An 18,534-nucleotide genomic window follows, 5' to 3' on the forward strand; every position below is an offset into this window, starting at 1 on the left:
CCTGTCACAGAAGCCTTGAGTCAAGGGCATGTTTTCATCCTTCTTCCTCACACCTTGTCTGCAGGACACAAGTCATAAGGTTAAACAGCCTTTGCACTGCTTTAGTGTTTCCTCCAAAAGTTCTGGGTCAGGAAAGCTTCATGTGGGGTAGTGGATAGAGCTGGGCAGCACCTACAACTGACTAACCAAGTCTGGATTGTTAGTGGATTGCTTTGAATTAGCATCCAGTGACTTTGAGAACTCAAGGAGGTTTCTGTGAACTACTGTGTTTTAAAGTCCTGCTCTGGACAGTACATTATAGCATTATAGAAATCTCCTTTTTATTGCCACCGACCTGACACACCAAGGCAGCAGTGCTGATCGATAAAGAAAACCCGAAAAACCGAAAAACCAAAAAACCAAGGACAGAAAACTGGTGGAAACAGTGGAAGTTATTCACCTCAACCCTCTCAGGGAAGAGGGCAGCCCTGCGGGCGAGCACTGGCCCCCGGAGGGGTGTGGGGGGAACGGCGGGCGGGGTGGGGCCAGCGCGGCTCGGGCTGCTCCGGCACTCGGACCCGTGCTGCGCTCACCCCCGGCCGGCGCTGCCCTGTTGCACCGGCCTCGGGGCGACTGCCCCGTCCCCGGCAGCCGCGGGGGGCTCTGCCGCTGCGGGCTCTGCCGCTGCGGTGCGCGGCTCCCTCCGGTTCCCGCCTTTGTCAGCTGCAGCGGGCAGCGGCGGGCAGCGGCAGGCGGCCGGCCCGCCCGCCCGCGTGGCTCCTTTGTATGCAGCAGCTGCTCCTGAATGCGGAGGCAAAGCCCGTGGCTTGGCACGGAGCTTTTTAAAAAACAACAGCGCTCCCTCCCTCCTCCCCGCCCTCCGTTCCCTTCCTCCCGCCGAGGCGGACGGGGATTCACCTGGGCTCCTCTCCCTCTCTTCTCGTTTACCTGCACTTTTCCTGCATCCCTCCCGCTCGTTCTGCTCCCCGGGAAGGCTCGGCGCCTCGCAGCTCCGATCCCTCGGTGGTTTGCCCTCTCCCCATCCCCGGGAAAGCACCTGAAGGTGGATCTAATAAACCTCCCGGCCGTCTCTCCAAGTGCATTTCTTGGACCAAAGCAACGGCATGGATGTAAGATTTTACCCGTCTGCGGCGGGCAGCTCTCTTCCCGGAGATCCCTCCAACCTGGACTTTGCCCAGTGTTTGAGTTACTACAACAAGGTGATTATTCCCGCGCGTGTTAATTCCCCAGGAGCCGCAGCTCGGGCTCCGTCGGGGCGGGGAGGCTTAGGGCTGGGGGATGCCCCAAAGCCGGGGCGGTGGGGTCCGCCCGCGTCTCCGGTCCCAGAAAATTGAGGGCAGCGAGTGTCCGTGGGGCGGAAGCAGCGGGGCCGGAGCCGCCGGGCGAGTGCCCGGAGGTTCGGAGCTGCTGGACCGGGAGCTGCCGGCCCCGGGGGAGCCGCCCCGCAGGCCGCAGCCCGGCGCTTCGGCTGAGTCCGAACCCTGAACAGCCCCGCGAGTGACTGCCCCGCGGCCGGGAACAAAAGGCAGCGGCTCTCCGCGGCGCGCAGCCGTGCGTGGCTCCGGCCGGGACCGGCGGAACTTTTCCCCGGGCTGGAGCCGGTGCGGCCCCGCGGCGGGTCGGAACGAGCCCTGGGGGGCTTGGGTGGTCCTGCCGGGGAGGGGAGAAGAAGGGACAGGACACCTCCGCTCCGCTTTCTGGGGCGATCCCGGCTCTGTTAAGGCCAGTCTCTAACTAAAGGATTATATCGAATAGGAGGGTTATCTACATCAGCGGCAGCGCAGGGAGATAACAAACGGTTTGGTTTGAGGAGGGTTGTCAGAGAAGTTGCAGTACCACTTCCACCTATTCGCACCTTCCCTGCGGCAGGAGTAGTTCACGGAGTGAGTGTTACAGTCAGAAGCAATAATCATTTCCCAGCGGCTACCTTCATTTACAGAAATATTTTTTAATAATACGAGGATGATTTGTTTCACAAATCACCCAAATCTGGGAAAGGCAAAGTTCAGAATGACACTGTGACTCATGCTATTTTGAAAAAGTCTTAGCTGTTTGTACTGGGATGTGTCAATAGCACATCGAGCTATTAGCACTAGGCCTTCACACAGGCACATAAAGATCCCTTTCACACTGTGTTTTTCCTGGTGCTGTGTTTGTCCAACCTCTGGGGCCTTTTATGAGGCACTGTATGAGATGCTGGGGAAAAGAAGGGTGCTGCACGAAGTCTGAACTTCTGTTATAACCTGCTTTTCTAAGAATCATTTCCAAAAGAGTAGATAAAGTTCGATGAACACAAAGATCACTTTGAGAGAGAAATAACGTGTGTTCAAAATTAAGAGATTCAGTAGCTGAAGAAAACTTTCTCCTAGAGAAATTGCTTCTGAATAGATGTCACGGCCATACTCCATAGCTCTTTCTGATCATGTCCACTGTGGCTGATGAGATGTTTGTGAGTCAGTTTGTCAGGTTTGGGGGCTGCCTCCGTGTCAGAAGGCACAGATCCCCTTCCACTGGAGACACAGCAGCGCCACGCGCACAGCCCTGCCTCACACATGCTCTTTGTGCACAGACTGTTAGCATGCTGCTTTGTTAGTAGTTAATATAGAAAGACACAGGAGCATGAATTAAAGATAAAATGTCAACCTTAACTTTGAATGCTACTAAGGACGTCAAGAGCTCTAAAATCCATAGTAAATGTTCACTGTTGTCTGATATGCCAACTAATTTGGGAAACGTGCAGCACTGACTGGCAAGCAGCATGCTTACTGTAAATTTCACTTATTTAGGGACTTTATTGTGTTATGCGTGGCAGGCTTTTTTTTCAGGCTCTGTTACAGGTTACTGTACAGGGCTTTTTTTAAATTTATTTTTATGTCCAAAATCTTGAATGTCTTCTGCAAACCAGTAGTTTATTGTGTCCCTTAATTTGCTGCAAACACACATTTATATATAACCTTTTGACTGTATTTCCCTTCATCATACAATAAGAACAGAGCACGCATTCAGAAAAAGTCAAAAGTAACTAACTTTTGACCTATTCAAAACCACATTTCAGTTGCTGTGCTCCTGAACATAATTTTGGCAAGTTGCTTGTAGGCTGGGCTTCCAATCTGCCACAGAAAATACTTTAATTAACAGAATATGGCTCATGATGCATGTGTCTTATAATAGATATCTTTGTATGCAAAAGGCCTGATCCGGAGCAGGCTGACACAGGCGAGGCTGGGTTGCTGCTGCTGTGAGCTCTTCCTTGGCTCTGCCAGGAAAGCAGCAACGTGGTGTACAGGTGTTTCAAGGACAGAAGAGGAATTTGTGAATGAGTTCCTAGAAAGGAGGATCTTAACTGCATTAATCTAATCTCATTTTCTGCATTGTTTATAATCTGCAACTATTAGGAATCATTATAAATTTTTGTTTGTTTGTTTGTTTTTTAATCTGAAAAAAAGAGTGCATTTATTTTGAAATCTTCCTTCCCTCCCTCCCTGACTTTCCTTCCATTCTGTCCTTTTCCCTGTGTTCCTAAGGAAAATAAATTATTGCTCTGTTAGGCAGTGAGATGACCAGAAGGCATAGAAAAAAAGTTGAAATATTTACTCTGTTGAAGTAAATGAGAGAACTGTTATTGATTTCACTGGGGACAGTATTTCACCTCAAGTCTTTCTGAAACTTCTTTGAGTATCCTGCTCACTCATCCATGCCTGCTTCATTGTTAGGAGCTGAATCCATATTCTCCTTGTGACAGTGACATTGCCGGTGACAACTGCTGGGAAGCAGGAAGTGCCATGGCAAGAGTAAACACCCTGCATGGTTGTATGTATGTGCAAAAGCAGAATTATTTATGTGAAAATATTCTCAGTATTATTAAGACACAGAGTTGATGGCATATGGCCTACCTGTGAAAAACTGTATCTTGTATCACAGTGTCTAAAAATATTGAACATAAAGCCTTTTAGTGTAAATAAATTGCACCCTGTGTGACAATGCTGTCTTCTACCTGTATGCCTTACATAGATTTTCCCAGGACTGTATAGTAGTCTTTTTTTTTTTGTGGGTACGGCACTGGCAGAAACATGGCAGACTGACCCATGCAGCCCCAGGTAGGACTGGGGCTCTCATGCTGCCCTGTGAGCAAGGGACCAGCAGCAGGAGGGGAATTGCAGCATGAGTCCTGGGCTTGTAGCCACATGTGCTTGGAAGCTGGCTCATACCTGCAGGTCCCCTTTGCTTGGATTCCTTCTCCACAACTGCTTTTTAAGAGTAATGTCATGCTTTTGGCATTGGTTGTCAATACTAGATAAGTAGACCTGAGGAGAGAAGACAATGGACCCTACACGATTCAATGTGAATCAAGCAGAAGCCACTTTATTGTTCCCACGATCCCTTTATATACAGAGTTTTCTATCTCTACATGCGGTCACACACCTTTTGATTGGTAAAAGCCCTCTTGCACGAGGCAATCACGTGGCTCGGTGAGTGTCCTTATTGGATCACCTAATTCCTGGTGTTCTTCCCATGTATCCGACTGCAGATGTTTTCTTCCTCTTATCTTCTTCTTGGTATGCAGCTACGTGTTTAGAAGAAGCTCTCTGATGGCTGGTTCACATCCTCTTTTCTTCTTCTTGGTATGCGGCTGCATGCTTAGAAGAGGCCCTCGTATGGCTGGCTCATCACATGTCCACTGTCCTCCAAATACGACCCCACAATTCCCCCTTTTTCTCTTTGAACCAGCCAAACTTTCTTCAAGGAATTAGTAATCATGTTAGACACTCCCTTTAAGATACAGGGAACGATTAACAATACAATCACAATTATACTTAAAGTTACAATGTCTTTTTTACAAAGATCTAAAAGCCATCCCATTATGCCCCAACCCCTTAACCACTTATCTAAACCTGAATTGACCACCATTAGTTTGTTCATGTTGCCTTTTATCTCCTTGAGACTTTTATGAATTGACTCCGAATGGTCAGACAGATTCATACAACACATCCCTTCAAAATCCTCACACCCGTGACCCTGTGCTAAAAGCAAAAATCAATTGTAGCTCTATTTTGCAAAACAGCGTGTCTTATGCTATCTACATCATTAAGCATTTGTGTAAGTACTTCTGACGTTAAATTTATCTGCTTTGCAGCCCAACACCCTAATTCAGTCGCGTCTCCTCATGCTTTTGCTGCAGCTACTCCAGGTGCAAACAAGGAGACGATAACTCGAGACGGCACATCCCAAAATTGTACCTGATCATTACAATCGGGCCTCAGTTGTATCCTTGTTGACAAGTAATATTGAGCTCTAACTTAAACAATGTGTCATTTGACACATATCCCTTGAACCATTGTGACTGATAACCTTCTACCCCACGCGTGCCCTAGAACTTCGACAATACCATCTGACCCCACAATACTCGCAAACACACAAACTCCAAGGCTCCCAAGTTCCACAGTTATGGCACGGAGTCCTTAGGTGCTGGGGTGTTTTCGGGTGGGTCATGCAACTTTTCTTGCCATGGCTTTACCCACTTGGCTGGTATCCATCTGGTTCCTGTATCCGTAACAACACATGCATATCCTCTTCCCCATGTGATTAACTTAAATGGTCCTTCCCAGGCCCCTGTTATCCCGTTTATAATCATTACCTTACATTGTCTGCTCTTAACTTCTTCCAACCCTCCTTGTAGTCCAGCCCTGTGTTTTACCATTGGTGGCACCAAGCTATCTTGCGGCAATCATAAGAAATTTAACACATATAGGACTTTGTTTAATCTATCTGTTGGTGATATAGCACTTTCTCCCCCTTTTTGTTTTTGAAACAAACGCTTCAATGTCTGATTCATACGTTTGACCATAGCCTGACCGGTAGGTGAATGGGGCGTACCCGTCACGTGAGTAATGCCCCAGAGCTGGAAAAACGCTTGCGTGGAATGAGCTACATAGCCAAGGCCATTGTCAGTTTTGATTTCTCGTGGCACGCCAAGGGCCACTATAGCCTTGTGACGCATGTGACGCTGCACATGTTTGCTAGATTCACCAGTCTGAGCTGTAGCCCAAACTGCAAGAGAAAAACAATCCAAGCAGACGAGCACATATTTTTGTTTACCGAATTCTGGGACATGTGTAACATCCATTTGCCAAATTTCTAAAGGTCCTGTACCACGAGGATTGACTCCAGGAGCCAAGCCTCCAGTATACTGTTGACAATCGGGGCAGGACTGGACAATGCCCCAGGCACCTGATTCAGATAGCCTGAATTGGCGGCACAGTACTTTGGCTGACTGGTGGAAAAAATCATGAGACCGTCTGGCTTGCACGAACCGGTCCGTTGAGGGAGCCGCCCATAGCAGCACTACCAGCTTGTCGGCTCTCCGGTTGCCTTCCGCTAAGCCTTCGATTATTCCTGTGTGACTCCGAATATGGGTGATAAAATATTCACATTGTCTTTCTGACAGCAATAGCCATAACCTCCGAAATAGTTTGTACAATACCTCATCGTTTCTCTCTTTCAGCAATGCTCGTTCTATACGTGATACAACTCCTACTACATACAGTGAATCACAAACAACATTGACTGGTGTTGTCTTCCATCAAGCAAACACTTCTACCATGGCTCGCAACTCCAAATGTTGTGTGGGGCCTTGACAGTCTATTAAAACTACATCATGCCATTGCCCATTGGCCTGCCACGTGATGGCAGCCTTTTGAGATCTTCCTCCTGCATCTGTAAAGACTGTAGCACTGTCTACCGGACATGCAGAGCGTCTAGGTCGCTCTTCTATTTGACAGGAATGTAGTACACTAAAAAACTTGTGTGGTGGATAGTGCACCTTTACTTCACCCGAATAATCCAGCAACGCCACTTGCAATAAAATAAACTGGCGCAAAGCCCAAGCTAAATATTCTGCCACTAAAGGTATTATGATAAAAGATGGTTCTTTACCTGCTATTTCAACAATTCGATTTTGCCCCATCATGATTAATTGTGCTAGCGCCTCCATTCGTGTTGTAACTGTCTGCTTTGACTGTGCCGATAAAAACACCCACTCTAATAACCGCAAAGGATCTCTTCCGGGAATCCATTGCAGTATTACAGCAAAAGGGTGCTGCTCACTATTGATTATTGCTAAACCTATCCCATAATCAGGGTTCCAGCGATGGGTGTAGGCTTTACTAACTTTTACGCTAATCTGCTGCAAAGCCTCTTTGGCCTCATTTGTCAATGTCCGGGGTGCGTTTGCACCACCTCCTCCCCTGAGTAACCTCATCAGAGGTGCCAACTCCTCGTTGGTAATACCACATAGGTCCTCACCCAGTTTAAATCTCCTAACGATTTTTGTACATCATTCAGGGTGTGGATCTCCGTCCGGAGTTCCACCTTTTGAGGTCAAACAACTGCTTTGTCGATTTCCCAGCCAAGATACTTCCATACTTCTGTTTTTTGTATTTTTTCAGGGGCCAATTGTAGCCTGTTTGACTGCAACACATTTTGTAATTCAACAATCAATTGGTCTCCATTCAGCTGTTTTCCGGCTATCAAAATGTCATCCATGTAATGATAAATAAGCAAGTCTGGATGCGCTTCATGTACCGGAGTAAGTGCCCAGGCCACGTAAACCTGGCACATGGTTGGTGAATTTTTCATGCCCTGCGGTAACATTACCCAGTGGTACCTTTTCATAGGTTCACTTTTGTTTACGCTCGGTACAGAAAAAGCGAATTTCTGATAATCTTCTGGATGCAGGGGAATGGTGAAAAAGCAATCTTTTAAATCGATAATTAAAATGTCTCAATTTTTCGGAATCATGTTTGGGGAGGGTAATCCAGGCTGTAACGCCCCCATATCCTCCATGACCTCATTAATTTTCCTCAGATCATGCAATAGGCGCTGTTTGCCACTTCTCTTTGGAATTGTAAAAATTGGGGTATTCCAAGGGTTTGTGGTCGGTTTAATGTGACCTTTCTCTAATTGCTCCTGTCCCTTTCCAAAGCTAAAATTAAGGGATCTGGCAGAGCTCTCTTAATTCCACATTCCTTCTGCCACTCCTGCTGGTTTCTTAATGTGAAAAACATATCTGCATACATTACTTCGCTCTGTTGATATCCCATTATTAATTTTACACACACACACAAAGGGATCCCACAAACACACTCCACACAACTACAATACCTAAAACACAAACAAAATCCAATTAGACAAACAATATTAATGACACAATCACAACATATAGTGTGGCCTTAACCATATTATATTGTCAACACCAAAATCGTTACCGTGATAATCCACAATAGTAGGTCAAATACCAGCAAGTCACAAACAGAAACAAATCCAAATGTATACCCATCGAGCGCTAGCAGCCGGGTATACGCCTTTACCTATGAGATTTCTATATCTCGATTTACGGAAGGCTCCAAACAAAAGGTTAACCCACCAAAATCCAAACTTCAAACAGACTCCCGCGCAGGACGTCTCCTATGACTTACGGAATGTTAACCAAAACAAAACAATATTTACAAAAGAATACCTTCTTAAAGATGGTCCTTGTCTGCTCCCGCAGTGATCTGAGTGAGTCAAGGGGTCCCTCCGGGAAAATTCCCCTGGGGCCCTAGGGAGCCCTGTTCTCAGCGGGTCCTGCAGCCGAGCAGAGAGTGTCCCATCTGGGGTGCCAAATTGATTCGTAAAACTTGTTAAGAGCTTGCCAACTTAATTAGTTCGGTAACGCTGCTGGCATAAATGAGTGATTTCTCCTTGTCCTTCTACTTATCAGTTAACTTCGCTACATCACCTCCTGAACATCTGCTTAGTTTCAGCTACTCCTTAGCTACAATCCTGTTTTGGCTACAATAAATTTTATGCGAAGGTCATAAGGTTCCAAAACTATGTCAGCTACAACGATTCATCTTAGACAAGGACCCTTATTGTGTTCTTTTGGTGAGGCCTTTTTTAGGTTTGGAAAGTTTTGTTGTTATATATAAAGCCACCAAGCTTAAAGTTACTTAGAACTAAATTTTCTTATTTACAAGAGATTATATTTCATTTTGTACTTCCTTGTCTCAAATCCCTCTTTTTTCTATCCTTTTGCAAATTCTTTTGCAATGTTTTTTTTTTTTTTTCACTAACGCATTCTGAATAATCCCTCTCCATCGTCGTGTTGGGTCCCGGTCAGTTTTAGCAGTTTTGCCTCTCGCCTCCCCCCACCCCCTGGAGCTTCCCGCAGCTTCGCCTCTCGCCTCCCCCCACCCCCCTGTGTTCTTCTTGAGCAATCTTATCTCTTTCCAAGTCCTCCAACTTTCGAAGCAGTTTCTGTGCCAAGTCCGGTTCTCTGTGGGGCTCGAGCGTGGATGATTTTCGCAGAGACGTTGGTGGGGGAGGCATGGACGGAAGGAGAGGTGGAAAAAGCGATGGCCGGCTCTTGGAGTGAGATGGGTCGGGTGGGACGGGCGGCGGCTCTCCCCTCGGTGGCTTTTCTATGCAAGGGTCGGGAGGCAGTGGTACGGACCAGGATTCATCCACTTCCATCCCCTCGTCTTTCGGGGGATCCATCTCGTCCTCTATTGGAGGTGCCGACGGGGCAGTGGGGGAAGGGACAGGGAGCCGATTGAAAACTTTGATCGTAGGCGATGGGGGCTGTAAAGCTATAAAAGCTCCGGCAGTGGCTGATTGGTCCGCCCTCATCACTTGAAGGGTCGTTAGAATCAGCTTTCAAGTTGTTGCTAGTCCCTTAGCTTCTTTGTTGCCGTCGCTTACGCCATCCCATAACCGTTCCCCAAACTTTTCCCAAGTTTTGACCTTAAAAGCAGCCTGTGGATCTGGGGGGAACCCGTTCTCTCGGCACCATATTAATAAGTTTCGGAGCACAAGCTCATCGTGTGTAATTCCTCTCTTAGAGAGTATATGTAGGAGCAGTTTCACGATCGCGCTTTCTTCCTTTGTTACACTCTGCCCGATCTCTTATTACCAGCTGCTCACCTCTAAGGGTGTCCCATTGCAACGTGCATTCTTTTTCTTCACGGACCGTCCTCCGATCCGTCCCAACTCCAGTCCCGCTGGCTCGGCTCTCCGGCCGGTCCTCTCCTTTGGGGTTTCTCCCAGTACTATCGTATGACGATCACGTCGGGGTCACCAACTGAGGAGAGATGACAATGGACCCTACACGATTCAATGTGAATCAAGCAGAAGCCACTTTATTGTTCCCACGATCCCTTTATATACAGTTTTCTATCTCTACATGCGGTCACGCACCTTTTGACTGGTAAAAGCCCTCTTGCATGAGACGATCACGCGGCTCGGTGAGTGTCCTTGTTGGATCACCTAATTCCTGGTGTTTTTCCCATGTATCCGACTGCAGATGTTTTCTTCCTCTTATCTTCTTCTTGGTATGCAGCTACGTGTTTAGAAGAAGCTCTCTGATGGCTGGTTCACATCCTCTTATCTTCTTCTTGGTATGCGGCTGCATGCTTAGAAGAGGCCCTCATATGGCTGGCTCATCACATGTCCACTGTCCTCGAAATACGACCCCACATAGACCTAAGTGTAAGGGATGTCATCTTGGGGTTTCTTGGGAGGGTTACTTTTGAGTATATGATAGACATTTGAAAACAGACTAACATACATATGTATCCCTGCCATTATTGGTAGTACAGCAGTTTCTAGAAGATTCCAGGTTGGAATTATTTCTCTTGAGAGGGCTGCAACATGGTAAACACACGTAAAGGGCAAAAGAGGAAGGAAAGACACAGAAATATGGTGATTTGTCCAAGGTTACACAGTCGGTCACTGACATAATCAGGGTCACAACCAAGGTATTCTGAGATTCAGTCCAGTGGTTTGTGCTGAATCTCATTTACTCTAATAGGATTACTTACATGTTTAAAGTAAAGCATGTGCTTAAGTGCTTTGCTGGATCAGGGCTGTACTTGATAAGTTTTCAGTGCTCGAATGAGAGTACATAACTCGACCCTGCATGTGTCTGGCTGGTGGTGGTTTGGGATAATAGCGATGCACCTCTGCTTCATGGAATTGCACTGGTAAAATCATGGTCTGCCTGTTCCTAGAAGAGTCCTGCTGTGGTGTACCAAAAAAAAAAAAAAAAAAAAATCACAAAAAAAGAGCTACAAAAATTTCTGAGAGTTGAAAGAGACCAGCTGTTGTAAGCCATTTTGCTTCTTTTTTGAGCCCTTTTATGGTTCTGCAGATGGAGAATGATTTTGGACTTTCTCTATAGTTGAGTAGTTTTTTCTAACCAAACATTTTCACTTATTGAGTAAATTACATGTCTTGTACTAAAAATATTTGGAGAGTTGCTATTCATCATAGCAAATATATTTTACTTTTTTTTTTTGTTAAAGGAACCATAATTCTTATAATGCAGTTTGAAAAAGGGAAAACTCCAAAACCTAAGCATGTACAGCTCAGTGCTTGAGTTACCATTATATTAAATTCCAGAATCCTTACTTGTGTTGTATGTCAGGGAGTGCATCTACTGCTTTGTACGCAATGTTGTGAATGAGAAGGCTGAATGTTTGTGGGTGAAGATCAGGGGGAAGGCCAACCAAGCAGCTATCCTGGTAGGAGTCTGTTACAAACCACCCAGCCAGGATGAAGCTACAGATGAAGTGTTCTTCAAACAACCGGGAGAACTTTCACAATCACTTGCCCTTGTTCTTGCGGGGGACTTCAACCTACCAGATGCCTGCTGGAAGTACAACACAGCAGAGAAGAAAGAATCCGGGAGGTTCTTGGAGGGTGTAGAAGATAACTTCCTGACCTAGCTGGTTAGTGAGCCAACCAGGGGAGATGCCTGGCTAGATTTGCTGTTTGCAAACACAGAAGGACTGGTGGGTGATGTGATGGTTGGAGGCCATCTTGGGCAAAGTGATCACAAAATGATTGGATTTTCAATCCTTGGAGAAGTCAGGAAGAAGGTCATCAAAACCTCCACCTTAGACTTCTGGAGGGCTGACTTTGGCCTGGTTAGGATGCTAGTTGGCAGAATTCCTTGGGAAACATTACTGAAGGACAAATGGGTCCAGGAAGGCTGGACACTCTTCAAGAATGAAATCCTTAAGGCGCAGGTGCGGGAGGTCCCCATGTGCCAAAACTCAAACTGGTGGGGAAGAAACCAGTCTGGCTGAACAGGGAGATACTGCTGGAACTCAGGAAAAAAAGAAGAGAATTTATCACCTGTGGAAGAAGGGACAGTTACGCCATGAAAAGTATAAGGATGTTGTCAGGTTATGTAGAGAGAAAGTTAGAAAGGCAAAGGCACAGATGGAACTAAATCTGGCCACTGCCATAAAAGATAATGAAAAGTACTTTTTGAAATATATTAGCAATAGAAGGAGGGCCAAGGAGAACCTCCATCCTCTACTGGACACTAGGGGAAACCTAGTGACTGAGGTTGACTAAAAGAAAGACATTGAGGTGCTAGAGTGGGTCCAGAAAAGGGCAACAAAGCTGGTGAAGGGGCCTGGAGAATAAGTCTTATGAGGAATGGCTGAGGGAACTGGGGTTGTTTAGTCTGGAGAAGAGAAGGCTCATGGGAGACCTTATCGCTCTCTACAACTGCCTTAAAGGAGGTTGTAGTGAGGTGGGGGTCAGTCTCTTCTCTCAAGTAACAAGCAATAGGACAAGAGGTAACAGCCTCAAGCTGTGCCAGGGGAGGTTTAGATTGGATATTAGGAAAAATTTCTTCACAGAGAGGGTGATCAGGTATTGGAACAGGCTGCCCAAGAAAGTGGTGGAATGACTGTCCCTGGAAGTGTTCAAAAACCATGTAGATGAGGCCCTCAATGACATGGTTTAGGGGTGGTCTTGGCAGTCCTGGGGTAGTGGTTGGACTTGATGATCTTAAAGGTCTTTTCCAACCTAGTTGGTTCTATGATTCTATTTACATTTGGATTTTCTTTTCTCTGTATTTAATATTCTGATAGAATGAAGAGGAGTTCTGATCAACTGGGTAACCTAACAAATGGGTTGCAAATATGTAAAATTACCACTATGGTGGGATTTGTGGAAAATGAAGTCTACATACAGAGATGGTTTTGGTCACTTGAAGCGAGTTATCTTCATCTTGCCATTTGGTTTTCTTAAGAATTTTTCAAGAGAATCTCTTCTGTGTTTAGCACTCAAAGTGGATATAGTTTACATTGCAATTCTGTGAATGTCTAATATGAGAAAAATTAATTGGGGATGTATAACTAAATAGTTTTGGATATGCAAATTAATAAAGTACTAGGTTTTGGGGTTTGGGGTGTGTGTTTTGGTTTGGAATTTTTTTGTTGTTTTGTTTTTGTTGAACCTATGCATGAAAACAACCTGAGCTGTATAAATCATCCTTTCTATCCTAATGGGACAACTCCTATATTTAAAGTCACTGAACTATATAAAGGTTTGTAGGTTCAGGACATATTTGAACACCACAATATGGATTAAATGTATAATTTTGATTTGAAAAACTGTGTTAAAACCATGCAAAAATCAATTGCTGCATAGTGAAGTAGCTTACTTTGAGAGCAGATCACGGTTCCACTGTCTTTATAGTCATCTGGCTTATAAAAATAGATGAGTTTTGAATGTTTTAGGATACTGTATTTTAGTATTAGTTTGTTATTAATGAAAGTGCTTTTGTTAAAACCATACTTTTATCGGTAAACTGTTAGTGACAGAGGATTGGCAGTCCTCTAGTTTTTAAACAATTTGCTTTCTTAAATAACAGTTTGATTAGGCATGGGAAAATAGTCATTCTGTTTGCTTTAGTAGGTTAGTGCTGTTACATTTGTGGGTTCTTGGTAAGTGTGTGGATGAAATGATGATGATAATAGGCAGTCATGTAAATATGGGATAGCATGGTATTAATTTCTTCTAGTGAAAAACTTGAAAGATGTGGTTTCCTACCACAACCCAACATGGTTCTTTTTGCCTCTTGTTTTGCTTGATATGGTTTGAAATCATGGAATCATGGAATCATAGAATCACAGAATAGTTAGGGTTGGAAAGGACCTTAAGATCATCTAGTTCCAAACCCCCTGCCATGGGCAGGGACACCTCGCACTAAACCATGTGGCCCAAGACTCTGTCCAACCTGGCCTTGAACACTGCCAGAGATGGAGCATCCACAATCTCCCTGGGCAACCCATTCTAGTGCTTCACCACCCTCACTGTAAAGAACTTCCTCCTTATATCTAATCTAAACTTCCCCTGTTTAAGTTTGAAGCCATTCCCCCTTGTCCTACCACTACAGTCCCTAAGGAAGAGTCCCTCCCCAGCATCCTTGTAGGCCCCCTTCAGATACTGGAAGGCTGCTATGAGGTCTCCACGCAGCCTTCTCTTCTCCAGGCTGAGCAGCCCCAACTCTCTCAGCCTATCTTCATACAGGAGGTGCTCCAGCCCTCTTATCATGCTCGTGGCCCTCCTCTGGACTCACTCCAACAGCTCCATGTCCTTTTTATGTTGAGGACACCAGAACTGTACACAGTACTCCAAGTGAGGTCTCACGAGAGCAGAGTAGAGGGGCAGGATCACCTCCTTTGACCTGCTGATCATGCTTCTTTTGATGCAGCCCAGGATACGGTTGGCTTTCTGGGCTGCAAGCGCACACTGAAGCTGGCTCATGTTCAGTTTGTCATCGACCAACACCCCCAAGTCCTTTTCTGCAGGGCTGCTCTGAATCTCTTCTCTGCCCAACCTGTAGCTGTGCCTGGGATTGCCCCGACCCATATGTAGGACCTTGCACTTGGCTTGGTTGAACTTCGTGAGGTTGGCATTGGCCCACCTCACAAGCGTGTCAAGGTCCCTCTGGATGGCATCCCTTCCCTCCAGCGTATCAACCAAACCACACAGCTTGGTGTCGTCGGCAAACTTGCTCAGGGTGCATTCAATCCCACTGTCAGTGTCGCCGACAAAGATGTTGAACAGGATCGGTCCCAACACTGACCCTTGAGGGACACCACTCGTTACTGGTCTCCACTTGGACATTGAGCTGTTGACTGCAACTCTCTGCGTGTGGCCATCCAGCCAATTATTTATCCACCGAGTGGTCCATCCATCAAATTTATATCCCTCCAATTTAGAGACAAGGATGTTGTGCAGGACAGCGTCAAATGCTTTGCACAAGTCCAGGTAGATGACATCAACTGCTTTGCCCCTATCCATCAGTTCTGTAGCCCCATCATAGAAGGCCACCAAACTGGTCAGATAGGGTTTCCCCTTAGTGAAGCCATGTTGCCTGTCACCAACCACCTCATTGTTTTTCATGTGCTTTAGCATATTTTCCAGGAGAATCTGCTCCAAGATATTGCCAGGCACAGAGGTGAGGCTGACTGGTCTGTAGTTCCCTGGGTTTTCCACATTCCCCTTCTTGAAAATGGGGGTTATATTTCCCTTTTCCCAGTCATTGGGACCTTCACCTGACTGCCATGATTTTTCAAATATGTTGGACAGTGGCTTAGCAACTTCATTCGCCAGCTCCTTCAGGACCCGCAGATGGATTTCATCAGGGCCCATGGACTTGTGCACATTCAGGTTCTTAAGATGATCTCGAACCTGATCCTCTCCTACAGTGGGCCTAAGGTCTTCATTCTCACAGTCCCTGCATCTGCTTTCCAAGACTTGTGTGGTGTGGTCAGAGCATTTGCCAGTGAACACTGAGGCAAAGAAGTCATTGAGAACCTCAGCCTTCTCCAAATCCAGGGTAGCCAGTTCTCCTGTTAGCTTCTGGAGAGAGCCCGTGTTATCCCTAGTCTATCTTTTGTTTTCTACATACCTATAGAAGCCCTTCCTCTTATCTTTCACCTCCCTTGACAGATTTAATTCTAGCTGGGCCTTAGCTTTCCTGACCTGGTCCCTAGCTTCCTGGATCGCATCCCTGTATTCTTCCCAGGCCGCCTGTCCTCACTTCCACCTTATATAAGCTTCTTTTTTTCCTTCTGAGTTTTTTCAGCATCTCCTTATCCATCCATGGAGGCCTCCTGGCCCTCCTGCCACATTTCCTTCTAGTTGGGATGCAGCACTCCTGAGCTTGGAGCAGGTGATCCTTGAATATCAACCAGCAGTCTTGGGCCCCCCTGTCCTCTAGGGCTTCATCCCGTGGAACCTTACTGAGCAGGTTCCTGAAGAGACCAAAGTCTGCTCTCTTGCAATCCAGGGCAGTGAGTTTGCTGCATGCTCTTCTCCCTGCCCTGAGGATCTCGAACTTGACCATCTCGTGATCACTACAGCCAAGGCTGCCCTGGAGCATCCTATTCCCCACTAGCCCCTCCCTGTTGGTGAGCACGTGGTCAAGCATGGCACCTCTCCTTGTCAGCTCCTCTATTACTTGCAAGAGGAAGTTGTCTTCCACACAATCAAGGAACGTCCTGGATTGCTTGTGCCAGGCTGTACCGTCCCTCCAAGAGATATCAGGATGGTTGAAGTCCCCCATGAGGACAAGGGCCTGCGAGCATGAGGCTGCTCCTATCTGTCTATAGAGTGCTTCATCCATACAATCTTCCTGATCGGGCAGCCTGTAGCAGATCCCCACAGTAATGTCCCCCATCGCTGTTCTCCCTTTGACCCTGACCCACAAGCTCTCTAGCTCATCACCTGTCCCCAGAAAGAGTTCCATACTCTCCAGCCTATCAATCACTGACATAAATGGCTACTCCCCATCCTCATCATTAACTTTACTTAAAAAAGCCCTGTTCTGTATGTGGCAAAATAAACAGAATTTTACAGAAGAACTTTAAGTAAAACTGAGACTGATCTCAAGACTGTTCACTGGACATACCACAAATATAAATACATTGTCAGGTGCAAACACGAGAGCTTAATTAGATTTGCAGTACGGAGTAATCATTAAAGTAGATAATATGTTTATACTTATGTGACTTTTGTATCAATTTATTTTGTATCAATTGCCGAGGTGAGTATCTCCAGAGAGGACGCCTTTAACACCGGAGCGGGGGGAAGCACAGCGTCCCGGAGCCTCAGTTCGGAGCGGCAAGAGTGACCGAGGGAGCCTCAAGTCCTCGACAGGACTTGCCCAGGAGCCGGCAGCTCAGCTGACGTGAGCAGCTGACTCACAGGGGGCGGCGCCAGGAGTGAAGGCACCAGCCCCCAGTGGGTAAAAACCCACCCCAGGGAGCGCGGCGACCAGGAGCGCGGCGACCAGGGCGTGGCATGACAGTGAGGGCGTGGCGTGGCAGTTTGCGCGGCAGTTGGCGCAGGCAGGGCGAGCGGGCAGCGAGCGGGATGGTGAGCACTCGCCTCAGGACCTGGGCCCGCTCTGGGAGCTCTGCCCCGGTGGTGGCCAGTGTAGGCACCCAGACAGAGCCGATGAGAGGGGAGGCTGCGGCGCAGACCTCTGAGTGTAGAAAGTGCCTCGACTGGTCTCTTGAGGCGAGGGTGCACAATGGACAGGGCTGCACTTGGTGCGCCCTGGTGGAGGTCCTCCTGCAGCAGGTGGCTGAGCTGCGGGAGGCTGTTGGAGAGTGAAAAGATGCCAGGGAAGCTGAGAGGAAGCTGGGCTGCTTGCTCCAGGCCCAAACTGTGCAGGGGCTGCAAAAGTCTAGCACTGCTCATATAGGAAAGAAGGAGGGCAGCAACCCAGGAAGCTGGGAATTAGTCATGAGAAAAACTAACAAAAAAAGGAGGAAGAGGACAATTAACGACAAGGGGCTTCCTCCTAAATCTGATGTCCCCACCCAGAACCGCTTTGCGGTTCTGCAGGGGGCTAATGAGAAAGCACCCACCACACCTAATGAGCACCCTGCTGATGCACCAGTAAAGAGGATCACTACTGGTGCCTCCAGGAAAAAGCGGAGGGTCATAGTAGTAGGGGACTCTACTCTGAAAGGCACAGAGGCACTCATCTGCCGGCCTGATCCAGTCTCGAGGGAGGTGTGTTGCCTGCCAGGGGCTCAGATCAGGGATGTTGCTGAGAGGCTGCCTGCTCTAGTAAGTCCTGCTGACTATTACCCCCTTCTAGTGGTCCATGTGGGTGCTAGAGATATAGATAGCAGTAGCCTGGAGAACATTAAGAAGGACTACAGAGCCCTGGGAGAGGTGGTTAGGGGCTCTGGAGCTCAGATATAGTTTTCTCATCAATTCTCCAGGACAAAGGGGAGGACCTTAAAAAAGCTAGGCGTGTTTGGCAGGTTAATAAATGGTTAGAATGGTGGTGCCATAGTCAGGGGTTTGGCTATTTAGAACATGGGGCTCCATTTGGGAGGCCAGATCTACTGGAGGCTGGTGGAGCTGGTCTGACAAAGAAGGGGAAGAGCTGTTTTGGTAGGAGGCTTGCCGGGCTGGTCAGGAAAGCTTTAAACTAGATGTGTTGGGGGAGGGGAGCATTGATCCATCCCAACATTCCTGGTCAGTTGCCAGCACCTGTAATAAGTGCTTGGAGCGATGTAGAGATGTTCCAGCTGCCCCAGCCATTGAGTCGGCTGCATTTGGAGCTCGGCTAAGGTGCCTCTATACAAACGCCCATAGTATGGGGAACAAGCAAGAGGAATTAGACATGTGTGCAAGGCTACGGGAATATGATGTCATTGGTATCACAGA

General features: G+C 47.0%; 1 protein-coding gene across 2 annotated transcripts in view; it reads left to right on the forward strand.

Annotated features, from left to right (window-relative positions):
* Positions 1-1,103: 1,103 nt before the first annotated feature.
* The window catches only part of LOC115619182 (TOX high mobility group box family member 3-like), a 127,929-nt gene continuing 110,498 nt past the window's right edge, over positions 1,104-18,534 (forward strand). For both annotated transcript variants that reach the window (XM_030511228.1, XM_030511230.1), the window contains exon 1: positions 1,104-1,199. In XM_030511228.1, coding sequence (XP_030367088.1) covers positions 1,104-1,199 — 96 coding nt within the window. The remainder of the gene's footprint in view (positions 1,200-18,534) is intronic.

Source organism: Strigops habroptila, chromosome W, assembly GCF_004027225.2.
Source record: "Strigops habroptila isolate Jane chromosome W, bStrHab1.2.pri, whole genome shotgun sequence".
Taxonomy (NCBI): domain Eukaryota; kingdom Metazoa; phylum Chordata; class Aves; order Psittaciformes; family Psittacidae; genus Strigops; species Strigops habroptila.